The following is a 16,630-nucleotide window of genomic DNA, read 5'->3' as shown; positions in this document are numbered from 1 at the left end:
TACAAACAACCCCTGAAAGCATGTTCGGGGCCGTTTAAAATTATTTTAAACTTTTATGAAATAACTATTTAGAGCACTGCAAATATTTTTTTTTGCACGCAAAAATAAACTTTTCGCCAATACTTTGATATTTTGAATACTACAGATCGCAAAACAATTGTATAATGCATTTTAATACCCTTTTTTCATTCAAATGTGGGTTCCATGGCATGTTATTTCATTTTTTTTTTACTTTTCATATTTTCAATAACACAAATCTGAAAAGAATTTTTTATGAAGTCCTAAAAATTAACGAATTTTATTTAATAATAATTGAGCAGTTTTCTAAAATTTCGCAAAACAAAAATTAGCTTTAATTTTTGTTATTTTTTACTTTGGATGAAACTCTTTTCTTCGATTCCTCAGGTCCAAATAAGCCCTCTTTACAAATTAAGGGACATTCCATAGAAAAGTGCAAAGGCTTCATCCAAAAAGTACGTCACTCTAAAATCAACTTAAAGTTTCTTTGCGAACTTTTAATAATTTTTTTTGAAAAAATAGTATTTTTAATCAAAAAAAAAATATAGTTTCCATCCTCATACATCTCTGGAAACAATGTATTTAAAAAGCTGAGAAAAATCTCTACAATTTTTCTTTTTTGGATATGGATTGAAATGAATTAAATTTAATTAAAATTACGAAAAAATAGTTACTTAAAGTACCAACTGCTCAGCTCTAAATTGTCAATCAATAATGACTAAGAACTTGATATTTCTCAACGACAAAAAAAAATTTTTTTTTTGTTCGGGAATTTTCGATAGCCTCCAAAAAGCAATATTTTATTTTATTCTTACTATTACAATAATTATTCAAAACGTCCTTCATATCCTACAGCTCAAAATTTTTTGTCCACTGAAACTGAAATTGATAGAGTTGGATTTCGCTTTTCTGTGAGTTTTTTTTCTTACTCTTCCTAGTGAAATAATTGTTCCAAAATGGATTATGATGCAACACACAGCTGGAAGGAGCTCCAAAACTCTGTTATGCACTTCAAAATAACTCATTGTATCTTGATTATTCACCAATAAAACCGAATTGAAATTGAAAATTGAGTTGGATTTCATCAAGCTGTACGAAATTGCGTGTTATGTTAATATTTTCAATGCTTTTCGAATCTAGAACTTCAAAGTCAATTTTACATCCTATCCAACTCTAAAAAAAACTCGCTCCTCACATTAACAATCAACTTGTAATAAACTGTCACTGAATCCGCTTTGTAAATGCAGGTCCCGAAACTCTAAAAGCGTATTACTCTCAGAAACAGGAGGATTTACTTTTTGCACGAAAATCTATGGGGCTCGATACAACAACTGTGCGAGTTCACTTTAGGTCAATCAAATTGACATGAATTTGTTATTCATGTAATTTATTTGAACTAAAATTAAAAACAATCCGCCCTAAATCCAAAAACCCAACAAGAAATAAAAAACCAATCTCCAAACTACTCACGTAATTGGTCAGCCCGGTCAGCGGGATGCCGTTCGCCTCGAGCAGGATGTCCCCGGGCTGCAGCATCCCGGTGGCCCACGCCGCCTGGTGGGGAAACAGTCTTTTGATGCGTATCAGGCCGGGGAAGGGGGCGCTCGAGTCCGACCCGCCGGACACGGACAGACCCAGGCCGCGCGTCCCCTTCGGCACCTGCACCAGGAACACGGAATCTGAAAACGAAAAAGAAGAACAAGATTGAGTTAATTGTTGGAAGATTTTGTCGGCTAAAGTTGCCCCGAAAAAAAAAACATTGCACTGTAATTGTGCAATTAAATCTCAATCAAAAAAAGGGACCAAAATTGACAAAAATGACGCAACCAACCGGATTGACGCTGGACCGTACTTGAAGTAAATTGCCCTTAACGAGAGGAGACCGAGAGGATGCGTCCTTTTTGCTGCGTTCATGATGATTGCCAAAAAGTTGGACCACCGGCACAGATTGTCTCTCTCTCTTGTTTGGAGTTGAAGTAGCTACTGCCGGGAAAAGTGTAATAGGGACGTGGCGTTACATCGTGCTGCCACCTGGTTTTTTTAAGCGCAAGAGTGTAAAAGTGCTGAGTCATCGTCTAAAAATAGACGGCGTCCTATCTCGCCCAGCAAAATGAAGTCGATAAAGCAGTCGGTTTCGATGAGCAAAAGTGGAAAATGTGGTCTAAAAATAGCGACGCCATCCCCCTATTACGAGTTCGGGTCCTTTTTGACTGTTGTGCAGTGCGCGCCCTTGAGTGATGCCGATGGAAACTAGCCCAATTTGGGTGATTCGTCAGGTCAGGTAGATTTGGGGTTAGCCGTTTGACTTACATTTGTTGTTATTTTAATTAGGTTGAGTTACGGATTGATGCTTTTTTTTAGTTAGGTTTGCCCTTTAACTTTAGTTGAATAATTTTAAGGCAAGGGTCATGATTGCTCAAAAAAGACTCAGTCACTCGCAAGCACAAATCTAGAGCGACGAAAAACTGCTCTGATGTATTCCTACCGTTTGTCAATTCCACACCAATCGCTGTTCAACACACTCTCTCTCTCTCTCTGTGCTCTCCCTCTCATTCCCATCGGGTAGTACAGCGAATGGTTCAGAAAGACCGATTTCGTTAAGTCGCTCAAAGCTGACTCAAAGTTTACACAAAATAAAATACACATTTGACAGCAATTTACACCATGCCAAATACAAATTCACGGCAAACTGTGGTAGTACAGGCCAAGTGAGCGCCGCGCTGGTAATTTTAGGCTCTCTCCTCTCTGATCATATTCGTGTGTGACTCGGACGTGTGTGACGGACGGAGTAAGAAAATAAAATCACGAAGTATTGGTTTCGCTGAGTGAAATTGAGCAAGTCGCTGGCAGCCAGCGTGTCGTGTTCGCTCGCGAATGGTTGCGCGCTCCAGTCGGCAAAGATTCGTTCGGTGATGAGTGAGTGATTTCTGACATTTGAACTGAAAATCGGGACCCTTGTTTTAAGGTTTGTTTGTGTTTTTTTTTTCTTGTAGCGTTAAAGATATCACTTTTAAATAATTGTATGTAACCACGTGCTTTTACATAAGGCTGGTACAAATATTTAAAAAAGTTTGTGTTATTTTTTTTGCGCTAATTATTTTGATTTAGTCAAATCTTACATTTTGGACGGGGCCGTGGTGTAGGGGTGAGCGTGGTTGCCTCTCACCCAGTCGGCCTGGGTTTGATCCCAGAAGGTCCCGGTGGCAAACTTTGAGACGAGATTTGTCTGATCACGCCATCCGTCGGACAGGGAAGTAAATGTTGGCCCCGGTCTAACCTAGTGGTTAGGTCGTTAGCTCTGTCCAGGTGTAGGAGTCGTCTCTCTGGGTCTTGCCTCGGTGGAGTCGCTGGTAGGCAAAGGTCGTCAGTTCGAATCCCGGGGTTGAGGGAAGCTTAGGTGTAAAAAGAGGTTTGCAATTGCCTCAACAATCAAGCCTTCGGACACCCAGTTTCGAGTAGGAATCTCGTAAACGCGAACGCCAAGGCAATTCTGTAGAGCGAATAATTTGATTTGAAAAGGCCCTTTAAAAAATTTTGGTCATTTTCGATCTAAAATTTAACTTTGAATCTTAAAATAATGTTTAGTTTTGGTTTGGCAATATTGCAGATATAATCCAACAATCACATTTTTTTCAAAAAAAATATTTCTTTGGATTTAGATTTCGCACCATCCTAAACTCCAACGTAAAAGTTAAAACATAAAAAATAAATGAAAATTTAAAATAAGCCAAATAAAAAAATGTTTTTTTTTTTTGTCTGCGTACTTCGCTTTTTTTCTGAACAGTCCTAAGCATAAACTACAATATTGCCCAAAGTCAGGGTGACCACTCAAATCCCATTTACAAATTCCCGACTTTTTCCAGACTTTTCCAGAATGCTCAAATAACACGCATTTCTTATCTAAAGAATGAATTCAAACAAAAAACTTTCTATAAGAAAAGTCAATATTAACCACCGAATAAAAAAATAATGAATTTAAAAATAATCCAAATATAGGCATTTTTTGTAAATACAGAAACTAAACAACAATTGAAAAAAACTACACAAATGGAACTTCATTATTATGATTCAGAGTAGAAACACAAACAATTAGTCTTTGAAAAAATTATCGAAAGTTCAACAATACTTATAACATTCATGTTATTTTTTTAAATTGACAAAAGTATAGTTTTTGATACTTCGTTTCAACTGGAAATGACAAAAAGTTAAAGATAACTGAACTTAAAATTTTGTTCCTATTTTTTTTTTAAACTTCATCATCATTTTAAATCAAAGAATGATTAAAACATAATTGCTGAATTTATTTATCCAAAGAATTTTGATAAATGTCAAGAAATTCATAAAAAAAATTTGCCTGGTTCCCTTTTTAATTTTGTAATTTTTGATATTGTTTTTTTTAATCAATGTTAATTTATCTAGTGGTCAGTATTTAACTGTTTTTTTTTTCAATGAACATTCAGTTAGATATGATTTAAGTTTTACCACTTATTTTAAGCAAAATGTTTGAAGAGACAATTATTTAAACAGTTTTGCAATAACTCTAAATTTCTTGGATTATTTTTTTTTCTATTTCAAAATTTTCTTTATGTTTTCAAAACGTAAAAAAGTTTTAAAATTTTGGATTTTATTTGATATTTAAGTTTTTCGGAAACTGAAAATTAAGTTTTATGTATAGTAGTAATTTAACCATACTCACAAAAAAAGTTTAAAGGCAACATAAAAAAAAACATATTTTAATTACTTAATAGTAGTTTATGCAACAAGTTGCAAAAAGAGGATTTTTTCAGCACGAGTCGTACATTTATCCAACGAGGTTCACCGAGTTGGATAAATACGAAGAGTGCTGAAAAAATCAAGTTTTGCAACGAGTTCCATACAACATTTTTTGCAATTCCAAAAAACACACACTGAGTTAAATTATATGTCAAATTTTCATGTATTTTGTCAATAAATCGTTTAAACCAAAAAAATGTTGAAAAGTGTAACTTTTCGAAACAAGTGCTGAAAAGTTTAACTTTTCAGCACCCATTTGAGTGCTGAAAAGTAGAACTTTTCAGGATTTATTTTGAAAAGTGTTGCTATTCGATTCTGTTATTTTTGGTACAGAAAAGTAGGCTATTTCGTCGTTCAAGAATGACAGGAAAAGTAAATAGTTTCACGACGGAATTGCAAAAAGAATTTAATTAAACAATTAAAAATATTTACAAAAAAACCATTGCCAAACTCAAGTTGGAATCTGTTTTCAAATATTCAATCTATGTTACAAAATGAAATAGAATCATAATTCTAAGCTGGCCATTAGGCTCTATTTTTATATTAGTTTTTCATCAACTTTACCTCTTGTATGATAAACAAAAATTTATAGAGATCATATGATTCATGAAAAATATTATGAAGATCTGTGTCAAAGACTCCAATATTAACTAAGATTTTGAATGTCCTAAATAGCTTTTCCATACTCAAATATATTGAAATTGTAAAAAGAACCTTAAATTTAAAGTAAGTTATTAAAGCAGAATTAAGTAAATTCAATTTGAGAATTGTACAAAATACTACAAAATTATTCAAGAGTTAAAACATTGATTTTCAAACAAGTATGCTCAGAATTCCCGACTTTTCCCGACTTTTTAACAAAAAATCACAAATTCCCGACTTTTTCCCGATTTTTGGCGGATTTTGGCCAATTCCAGACTTTTTCCCGACTTTCCCGATTTCCCGACTTAAGTGGCCACCCTGCCAAAGTATATCCAGGTTTTTAATCGAAGATGGCTTTCGAATGGTGAACGCCCGAAATGTCAAAATCGCGCAGTAGCACCAACATTAGAAAAAAATTTGGCTGTCATGCCATGGCAAACTTTTTCCGTAATGTTGGTACCACTGCGTGATTTTGACATTTCGGGCGTTCACCATTCTAACGCCATCTTCGCTTAAAAACCTCGATATTTTCGAATATTCACAGGCCCATTTTGTATGATAAGCACAGTGGGAAAAATCGAGGCAAAAACGGACTTAATTGATCCCGGTCATTTAGAACTTTAAACCAAGACTTTTTATGTGAAAAATTCCGAGGAATCGATTGGTGATGGTGAGAATCCGCGGGAATAAAAATAAAATAGCTAAATGTTTTAGAAATTTTCACTTCAAGAGTCTTTAAAATGCGCAAATTAATAAAAATACCACATTTTTAAAATATCGTACCTTTTTTTTGTATTAAAATTTGATTATTTTTGAAAAAATAAGGCATATAATTTTCAAACAAAGTTCTTATAAAGTTAAAATTCGTAAAAAAATATTTCGTTTGACACGCATGTTGCAAATAAGGCAAAATTCGAGTATTTAAAAATACGATATTTTGTGACGATTTGGGTATTTTACGAATAAAAAGCAAGTGGTAATGTATACAAAATTTCGCCTCAATTGATACTCATATTGAAAGTTTTTAAAAATTTACTTTCGAAAAAATACGGTTTTTTTTCAACTTTTCATAATTCACAATATGGCAATCAAACGAAGCGAAATTTCTGATGAATTTTCGATTTATTCGAACTTTTTTTTTGTGAAATTCTTATATTTTTACAAATTACCGTAATTTTTCAAGAATATTCAAATTTATTTAATGTGCAATATAGGTATCAAACGAAATCAAGTTTTGAATGAATTTTCGCTTTTTTAAGGGTTTTTTCTTTAAATACGCAGAATTTCACAGAATACCACATTTTTAAAATATTGTATTTTTCGTTCAATTTTGATTATTTTTGAATAATAAGGTTTTTTGTGAAGAGTATGATATAAAAAAAACATTTTGTTTGCTACGCATGTTGAAATTCGAGCAAATTGAGCAAAATTTTAGATTTAAAAAAATCGGTATTTTGTTAAGATTTGAGTATTTTACAACAAAAAAAAATCAAGTGGAAATGAAAACAAAATTTCACCTCGATTGATACCTATATTCAAAATTATAGAGCATTTAACACTTAAGCAAAAATAGGTATTTTGTAAAAATTTGAGTATTTTTTTCATCAAATAACTCTAATAAAGTGAAAACGCATACAAAATTTCGCTGAGCAACTCTCTACGAAATCGGCCGATTTCGACCATTTTTATTTTTTGTATTTTTTGATTTGACTTAAACTTTGTGGGGGCCTTCCCTATGACCAAATAAGCTATTTTGCGTCATTGGTTCACCCATACAAGTCTCCATACAGTTTTGGCTGCTGTCCATACAAAAATGGTATGTAAATATTCAAACAGCTGTAACTTTTGAGTGATTTTTCTGATCAATTTGGTGTCTTCGGCAAAGTTGTAGGTATTGTTGAGGACTTTTGAGAAAAAAATAAATACACGGAAAAAAAATTGCAGATTTTTTTATCAACTTTTTTTTCACTAAAACTCAATTTCCCAAAATAAGTAATTTTTGATTTTCGAGATTTTTTGATATGTTTTAGGGGACAAAAATCCGCAACTTTTGAGCCATAGAGAAACATGGTCAAAAAATCTGCCGCCGAGTTATGAATTTTTGAAAAAACAGTGATTTTTGGAAAAAATCGAAGTTTCATGCAAAAACAAGTTTGACATTATTTTTTAATGCAAAATTGAATTTGCAATCGAAAAGTATCCAACAGATTTTTTGATGAAGGGCTCCGTTTTCATGATATAGCCACCGAAAGTTTGATTTTAGCGAAATATTTGCAGTTTTTCACTTTTTAAAAATAGTGACCATCAGTGACCATTTCTAAAAATATTTGTTTTGAAAAGTTCAGAAAATTTGCTATAAAATTGTCTAAGAGACATTGCAGATTGGACCTCGGGTTGCTGAGATAGAGCCACTTTAAGAAAAAGAAACACGAAAATTGAAGTTTTCTTAATCTCACCAAAATAACCCACCATTTTCTAATAACGATATGTCAGCAATTAATGGTCCGATTATCAATGTTAATGCATGAAACATTCGTGAAATTTTCCGATCTTTTCGAAAAAAATATTTTGAAATTTTTTTAATCAAGACTAACATTTTAAATGGGCGTAATATTCAATGTTTGGCCCATTTAAAATGCTAGTCTTGATTTGAAAATTTCAAAATATTTTTTTCGAAAAGATCGGAAAATTTCACGGTTTGTCATATATTAAAATTGATCGGACCATTATTTGCTGAGATATGGTCATTAGAAAATGGTGGATTGTTTTGGTGAGATTAAGAAAACTTCAATTTTTGTGTTTCTTTTTCTTAAAGCGGCTCTATCTCAGCAACCCGAGGTCCAATCTTCAATGTCTCTTTGACAATTTTATAGAAAATTTTCTGAAATTTTCGAAAAAATAATTTTTAGAAATGGTCACTTATGGTCATCATTTTTAAAAATTGAAAAACTGAAAATATTCCGCTAAAATCAAACTTTCGGTGGCTATATCTTGACAACGGAGCCCTTTATTGAAAAATCTGTAAAGTACTTTTCGATTGCAAATTCAATTTTGCATTAAAAAATAAAGTCAAACTTGTTTTTGCATGAAACTTCGATTTTTTCCAAAAATCACTATTTTTCAAAAAATTATAACTCGGCGGCAGATTTTTTGACCATGTTTCTGTATGGCTCAAAAGTTACAGTTGTTTGAATATTTACATACCATTTTTGTATGGACAGCACCCAAAATTGTATGGAGACTTGTATGGATGAACCAATCATACAAAATAGTTTATTTGGTCATAGGGAAGGCCCCCACAAAGTTTGAGCCTAATAAAAAAATACAAATAAAATCCATTTCCGGTTTTGGTAGAGAATTGCTCCGCTTCGTTTGATACCCATAATTCGAATTAGGTAAATTTTATTATTATTGAAAAATTAAAATATTTTGGTAATTTAAAAAAAAGTATTACTAAAAATATTGAAAATTTTATTAGTTATCGTTCTTTGATAGAATTGTCTTAATAACAATGGATTGTCGTCAGCATCTCAAAATATTTATTTTTGTTTTTGAAGTAGATTCACTACAAATTTAATCCATTTGAATGCAAAATTTTCCTACAATTTGCTGCTCCATTTCGCCCAATCCATTGTGCTCCAAAACTCAATGAGCTATGAAAATCGTACTTCAAAATTAATTAGGTACTTCGCGCTGCTCGCGACTGCTCTCTTTCCACAATAAACCAGCAGCTTCCACTTGAATGACAGTTTGCTCAGCCCATAAATTCGGCGTGGGGAAATATCTTCAAGTGCTGCCCAAAGAGACCAGAAACAAAACAGCCCAATAAAGCTCGAAAGGCTCGCCGCAGTCACTTCAAATTTTGAAGCAGACGAAGCATTTCGCAACCATGAATAATTTGTGTGCCCAGTTTGATGACGGTTGGAAAATTTGTTTAATTGAGGATTTCTTCAACAAATAAATAAATTTAAAAACGAAGAAAACTCAAATTTAGGTCAGTTCCAGCTGTTTCCACCAGGTGTCATGAATTCCTAATTCAATTTTATTTTCTGCGAAAAACTGTGCGAAAATTTTCCCTCCGGAAAAGTCAATTCACCCCCCCCCCCCCTCGCCCGTCATGCTTTATTAACAAAAACAACCACCCACTTTGCGATAATAAATAATGCTCCGCGCGTTTTATTTCGGAAAAAAGTCTGCTCCCGCATATGACTACAATTTTTGTTGTCGTTTTTCCCCCCCTCGAATGCAGCCGGTCGTTCGTTTTTATTACACTTTGCATTTCGCTGCTTTTTTCGCGGGGTTCCGAAAACATTTTCCCATCTCTTGGCCCGACCATGAATAATAGACACAACGTAAAGTGCGGGAAAGTGTAAGGACAAAACAGCTCAGGGGGGGATCGATTCACTTGAAAGCGTTTCGGGAACATCTCTTGGAATTTTACGCGTTTTCGACGGTGTGCCTTCCGAGTTGGGATGCTGTGTAGAGGGCTTTGTTTTTCAAGCATGTCAACATACTCAACACAAGTGCGAAAAGTAAGACACAATTTTCAGAACAAAGCAAGATTAAATTGTGCAAAAATCTCAGCCGGCGTGCCTTCCGAGGCGCGATGATATGAAAAGTTTGTTGTTTGCGTCAATGCTATTGGACGAGTTAACGAAACAACCCAAATTCACTGCTCTTCATCCGTCTCAACAAGAACAGCAAGAAGCGCTTCAAAGGACCTTTTCTTCTCTGCCGTTGTAAGGAAATGCACACGAAAAGTGCTGGTTGGCTGGTTTGGCAGTTACACTTTTCATCTTTCGGTTCTAGGGGGAGTGGAATGGCTGCTCGTAGTGGAGCAGTAGCAGCAGCAGCAGCAGTTTTATTTGAATAAATGCTTTCGTCTGCCAGAAGGGATGGATGTGAACGTTGGGGGCAGAATTTTACTGCCTGAATTGGAGAGAAATTTCTGTTGTTTTGGAGCACTTTTGAGTGGAAGTGATGAGAAATTTTATTTCGTTTGGATCAAGGGGAAACATTCAACAATACTTTTGTGAAATACGAATGCTTGTGAATGGAAAGTTTTGAGAATTTTGTAAAAGGTGTTAGGCCGTTGCAACTGTTTTTCAAAGTTTATGACGCACCCCCCCCCCCCCTCCCTTCAAAATCGCAAAAAAATATATTTTTTTTTCAAAAAACTTCTAATCTTGAAAGGAAACAGATATCTTATAAACTGAAAACAATTTTAAATGCATTTTCCTGCGTTTCAAATCATATTTGGGTAATTCTCCGCCAACTCACACAGCAGTTGCCCCGACCCCTCTTCGATTTGCGTGAAACTTTGTCCTAAGGGCAAATTTTTGTCCCTGATCACGAATCCGAGGTCCGTTTTTTGATATCTTGTGACGGAGGGGCGGTACGACCCCTTCCATTTTTGAACATGTGAAAAAGAGGTGTTTTTCAACAATTTGCAGCCTGAAACGGTGATGAGATAGAAATTTGGTGTCAAAGGGACTTTTGTGTAAAATTAGACGCCCGATTAGATGGCGTACTCAGAATTCCGAATAAACGTATTTTTCATCGAAAAAAACACTAAAAAAGTTTTAAAAATTCTCCCATTTTCCGTTACTCGACTGTAAAAAATTTTGGAACATGACATTTTATGGGAAATTTAATGTACTTTTCGAATCTACATTGTCCCAGAAGGGTCATTTTTTCATTTAGAACAAAAATTTTCATTTTAAAATTTCATGTTTTTTCTAACTTTGCAGGGTTATTTTTTAGAGTGTAACAATGTTCTACAAAGTTGTAGAGCAGACAATTACAAAAATTTTGATATATAGACATAAGGAGTTTGCTTCTAAACATCACGAGTTATCGCGATTTTACGAAAAAAAGTTTTGAAAAAGTTGGTCGTCATCGATCATGGCCGTTCATGGTCACCCGCGACAGACACGGACGACGAAACAAAGAGAAACGCAAAAAGTAACTTTTTCAAAACTTTTTTTCGTAAAATCGCGATAACTCGTGATGTTTATAAACAATTCCCTTATGTCTATATATCAAAATTTTTGTAATTGTCTGTTCTACAACTTTGTAGAACATTGTTACACTCTAAAAAATAACCCTGCAAAGTTAGAAAAAACACGAAATTTTAAAATGAAAAATTTTGTTCTAAATGAAAAAATGACCCTTCTGGGACAATGTAGATTCTAAAAGAACATTAAATTTCCCATAAAATGACATGTTCCAAAAATTTTTACAGTCAAGTAACGGAAAATGGGAGAATTTTTAAAACTTTTTTAGTGTTTTTTTCGATGAAAAATACGTTTATTCGGAATTCTGAGTACGTCATCAAATCAGGCGTCTAATTTTACATAAAAGTCCCTTTGACACCAAATTTCTATCTCATCACCGTTTCAGGCTGCAAATTGTTGAAAAACACCTCTTTTTTCGCATGTTCAAAAATGGAAGGGGTCGTACCGCCCCTCCGTCACGAGATATCAAAAAACGGACCTCGGTTTCGTGATCAGGGACAAAAGTTACCCCTTAGGACAAAGTTTCACGCAAATCGAAGAGGGGTCGGGGCAACTTTTCCCGATTTCGTGTGAGTTGGTAGAGAATTACCCATTTAGCATGTCTGAGATCAATCAAAAATATTTTCAATTTTTGGGGAACTCCAATGTTCAGCGAAAAAAAAATATCTTCAAAACATGATTGTGAAAACTTAAGACTGGGCAATTTTTTTAATTTTTTTTCCACATTTTTTAGGGTTTTCAAAAATGTATTTATTTTTCTTAATGATGTTGCTATTTTTAACAAAATACTCCAAATATTTTAAATTTATTTTAATTTTTATTTTTATTGAAATCATCAGAAATTTTGCAGAAGTTGCACTTTTAACAATGAAAATCGGGCCAATAGTTAGCGAGATATGGCCAGTTGAACAATAGAGGCTAACTAGGTGATCCATTTCATCGATTCGAATTCTTCGTGAGGATGTTTCTCAGAAACTGATTGTCAGATTTCCAGAGTTTTAAAGAGAAAATTGTAGGAAATTTTCTCAGATTTTAAAAAGTAAGTTTTTCAAGTGAGCTTATCATTCAAGAAATGTTTTTCAAATGCACAAAAAAAGAGAAAAAAAAAAAACAACAAAAATCGAAGAACTGCAAATATTTAGCTAAAATCAAACTTTCGGTGGCTATATCTTGAAAACGGAGCCCGTTATCAAAAAATCTGTAAAGTATTTTTCGATTGCAAATTCAATTTTGCATTGAAAACTAATGTCAAATTTGTTTTTGCATGAAACTTCGATTTTTTCCAAAAATCACTATTTTTTCAAAAATTCATAACTCGGTGGCAGATTTTTTGACCATGTTTCTCTATGGCTCAAAAGTTGCGGATTTTTGTCCCCTAAAACATATCAAAAAATCTCGAAAATCAAAAATTACGTATTTTGGGAAATTGAGTTTTAGCGAAAAGAAAGTTGATAAAAAAATCTGTAAATTTTTTTTCCGTGTATTTATTTTTTTCTCAAAAGTCCTCAAGAATACCTACAACTTTGCCGAAGACACCAAATTGATCAGAAAATTCACTCAAAAGTTACAGCTGTTTGAATATTGACATACCATTTTTGTATGGACAGCAGCCAAAATTGTATAGAGACTTGTATGGGTGAACCAATGACGCAAAATAGCTTATTTGGTCATAGGGAAGGCTCCCACAAAGTCTAAGTCAAATAAAAAAATACAAAAAATAAAAATGGTCAAAATCGGCCGATTTCGTAGAGAGTTGCACACATAGGGAATGCAAGAAAAAGGTTCATTCAAATAAAAAAAATTGAAAGAAAAGTCAATTTGTGAAAGCCTATGGAATTTAAAAATTCTAATGATTTTTCCTATAAGAACAGACAAATAGACGTAAAACTATGCACTTTTTTTCAAAAATCCGTCGATCAATTCTCGCCAGAGCTTCTATTTCAAAAAGATTAGAATATTTTTCAGTCCAAATTGAGGTAAAATTACATAAAAAAGAGGTATATTCAACCTTTTTATGATACATCCACCAAAAGATGTGAAGTACTTTTTGCCTTCCTCACCTCACTGAGGCAAGGCTATAAAATCACTCAAAAATTGAACTTTTTAAATAAGCCTCCCAGATATACCTTTACGTATACATATCGACTCAGAATCAAATTCTGAGCAAATGTCTGTGCGTGTGGATGGACGTAGAATTTTTTTTCTCACTCACTTTTCTCGGAACTGGCTCGACCGATTTTGTCCGGATCTATGTTTTTGGATTTGCCTTCAGGTTCTTTAAGTCTTTTTAAATTTCATCCGGCTTGGTGCAGTACTTTAAAAGATATGTTCGAAAAACTGTTTTGGTTGATACTAAAAGGGTCATTATTTACATAATTTGAAAGCTCCGGCGGATAGCTGTCGGAACTTTACGCTCAGTGCACGCACACAAACACTGCAGTGCTTTCAAATGGTTCATTAAATTTATCATACCTAGATGGCAGCACTCATATGTATAGTGTCTTTACTAAGTAAGCGTTAGCCAAAGCTTTCGTAGTGTGTGGTTGCAAGGCTTTTAGGAGGAAGGCAGCAACCACCTTCCGGTGGATTAAGTAACGTTTTTATTTTAAATTTGATTTTGCATCAACACATATTTGATGGATTTTTAAATGTTAGTTGCACACCTTACAAAAATCGTATTTTTTTTAAATAATTCATAATTCAGTATGAAAAAATCGTCCGTTTGAAGAGGCCCAATGATCTCCACATTTAAATTTTTTCAAGGTTTATAATATTTCACTTTTTATTATAAAAATTGAATTTAAAAATAAGTCATTTCGTCTACACAAATATATTTACAACTTTGCGCAATACACCAAATCGATCGGAAATAACTTGCTCAAAATTCATGTTTTAAATATGCACACACCATTTTTGTATGTATATTAGTAGATACAAGTTACCTTGCAAGCGCTTTATATTTAAAAACATAGCAGGATGATTTTTCAGAAATCATCAAATCTGCAAAATAATTTCAGTTGAATTGTGTGTATGTAAGATGACTTCAGATAAATTTCTGCAAAACAACATCAATTCAACTGTTGTTAGTAAACTTTTGGAGATTTTTTCGAAGGTCCAATAAATATTTTTTTTATTTATTGCTTTCTGGGATTTTTGAGTACCTCTGAGGCAAATTCTGAAACTTACAAAATCAGGGAGCAAATACAATATATTTTCAAAAAGCTTCAAAATTTCAATGGAAATTTAAGTAAAATCAGCTGAAATCAATTAAAAATGCGTTTAGAATCCCTTTTAGTATGTTTGAGTTGATTTAAAAATCTTTTGAACTTTTCAAAATTTTCGATGTCTAAATTTTTGTCGCTAAAATTTTTGCTTTCGTCAAATCTTTAATTTTTTGAAAATAAATGATTGTAAAAAAACTAAAATAGTGTAAATTGCATTTTGAAATACTTTTCCATGCAAATGCTGAAATTATGGCTTGTTATTTCAATATTCAATTCCCACCTTCCCACCAAACGGGCTTCGATTTAAAAAATCGCCAAAAATCTATTTTTCAACCAATTTTTGATCTTTAAAAAGCATAGGAAAGAAAAACTCTTAAAATTTTAGAAAATTTATGGATTGGAAGTTTTACTTGTTTTATGTGAAAAAACAGCCATAGTTGATCCCAAAAAAATGACGTTTTTAAAAATATTGGCAAAGGTTTTAAAAAATGTAATTATTTTTAGGGGTAAATGGTAATGGTGCCATTTTACAGCAGGAAACATGAAAAACGAGTAAAAAATTGAAAAAGTTACTGTAAAACCTTGAAAAAATTGGATAGGCAAAATGTAATGATAGGAGGTGTTAGAATAGGCAAAATACTACCAAAAACAAACATTAACTGAACAAGATAAATGCAAATTAAAATACTTAGTAAAGTTTTTCGTAGAAAAAAGATGTTTAAAACACGGGAAAAATAAAAAATCGAAAAAATTGGGTATTAGATGGTTAAAAAAATAATTATTTTTAAAAATTTCAGGGTGATTGTTTTTGAAAACCTAAAATTGCAAAATAACTTCTGTTCAAAAAAGTTATCATGCAGCAATGTTAACGATTTTTAGTACTTGCAAGTACTTGCATCTATCGAAATCAATAAAACATTGCTGCTTGGATATTCACCACAAAATGAGCAAATTGACTAAATTTGCTAAAAAATGAATGAAATTTCGTATTTAGCAAGGTGAATCAAAAACAAATTCGGTACGCATTTTCTAAAAAAAAATGGTTTTTGAGCTCAAAATGCATTTTATTTCAATTTTAAATTGCCGATAATTGATAAATCGATGTATAAAAAAATGCCTTTCAAATATATTTTCATACTTCGGATGATTTTTGGTTAATACTACACAAAATTCAGTGTTTTTAAAAAATACTCAAATATCACAACATTTCAAGTATCGTTTTCTACCAATGTCAGATGTGCATCGATATTACAATAAAAATATTAACGTTTTTAAAATTAGCAGAATTATTTTAAATTATTTTTTACAAAATTGGTAGCATGTATTTGCATTATTTGTTCACAAAATATTTTTTTTTTTAATTTTCAAATATTTTCAATTTGCAATTTAGGTTTCGAACAAAAATCAATTTGCAAAGTTTTTTTTAATAAACCCATATTTTTTTTCTTGAAAATAACTTTCAACTTGTGTCCATCAATCAAGTACCTCAACATCAAAGGAAACCACCATCAAATGCGACAACGACCACTTTGTGCGGGTTTTGACGAATGTCTGTGCCTACCCGTTTAGAACCCTTGTCGTTTCGGACAAAAAAAGAAAGTAACACTGTAACAATATAATGGATCCAATCCATTTTCGTGTCTGAAAAGGGTGCAACTCCAGCGGTCACCGTCTGACAGGTAGCTGATGACAATTTAAAGCAAACATGGTCCCACTTCTCCCCACTTCTCTTGTAAAAAGGAAAACGGATCTCCAAAATGGTTCTGTTTTAAGGGGTTACATTTAAAGTATTTTTATACTAACTTAATAAAATAATTAAATTTTACAATTTTTTGTTAATCAAATCTTCATTAAATTAAAATAATCTAATTTATTAGACCCCTTAACCCCACATAAAAGGGTTAGAAAGTGGTCTCCCCAAAGCGGGACAAAGGTCGAACTTTTGCGCCGAACCCG

General features: G+C 32.9%; 1 protein-coding gene across 2 annotated transcripts in view; it reads right to left on the bottom strand.

Moving 5' to 3' along the window:
• Window positions 1–16,630, bottom strand: part of LOC6049292 — a 290,210-nt gene that overhangs the window by 37,107 nt on the left and 236,473 nt on the right. For both annotated transcript variants that reach the window (XM_038248307.1, XM_038248306.1), the window contains one exon: window positions 1,489–1,697. In XM_038248307.1, the coding sequence (XP_038104235.1) occupies window positions 1,489–1,697 (209 nt within the window). The remainder of the gene's footprint in view (window positions 1–1,488; window positions 1,698–16,630) is intronic.

The sequence above is a fragment of the Culex quinquefasciatus genome, chromosome 1, assembly GCF_015732765.1.
Source record: "Culex quinquefasciatus strain JHB chromosome 1, VPISU_Cqui_1.0_pri_paternal, whole genome shotgun sequence".
In the NCBI taxonomy this organism is placed as follows: Eukaryota; Metazoa; Arthropoda; class Insecta; order Diptera; family Culicidae; genus Culex; species Culex quinquefasciatus.
The sequence above is the reverse complement of the archived record's forward strand: the minus strand, read 5'-3'. Positions and strand labels throughout refer to the sequence as shown.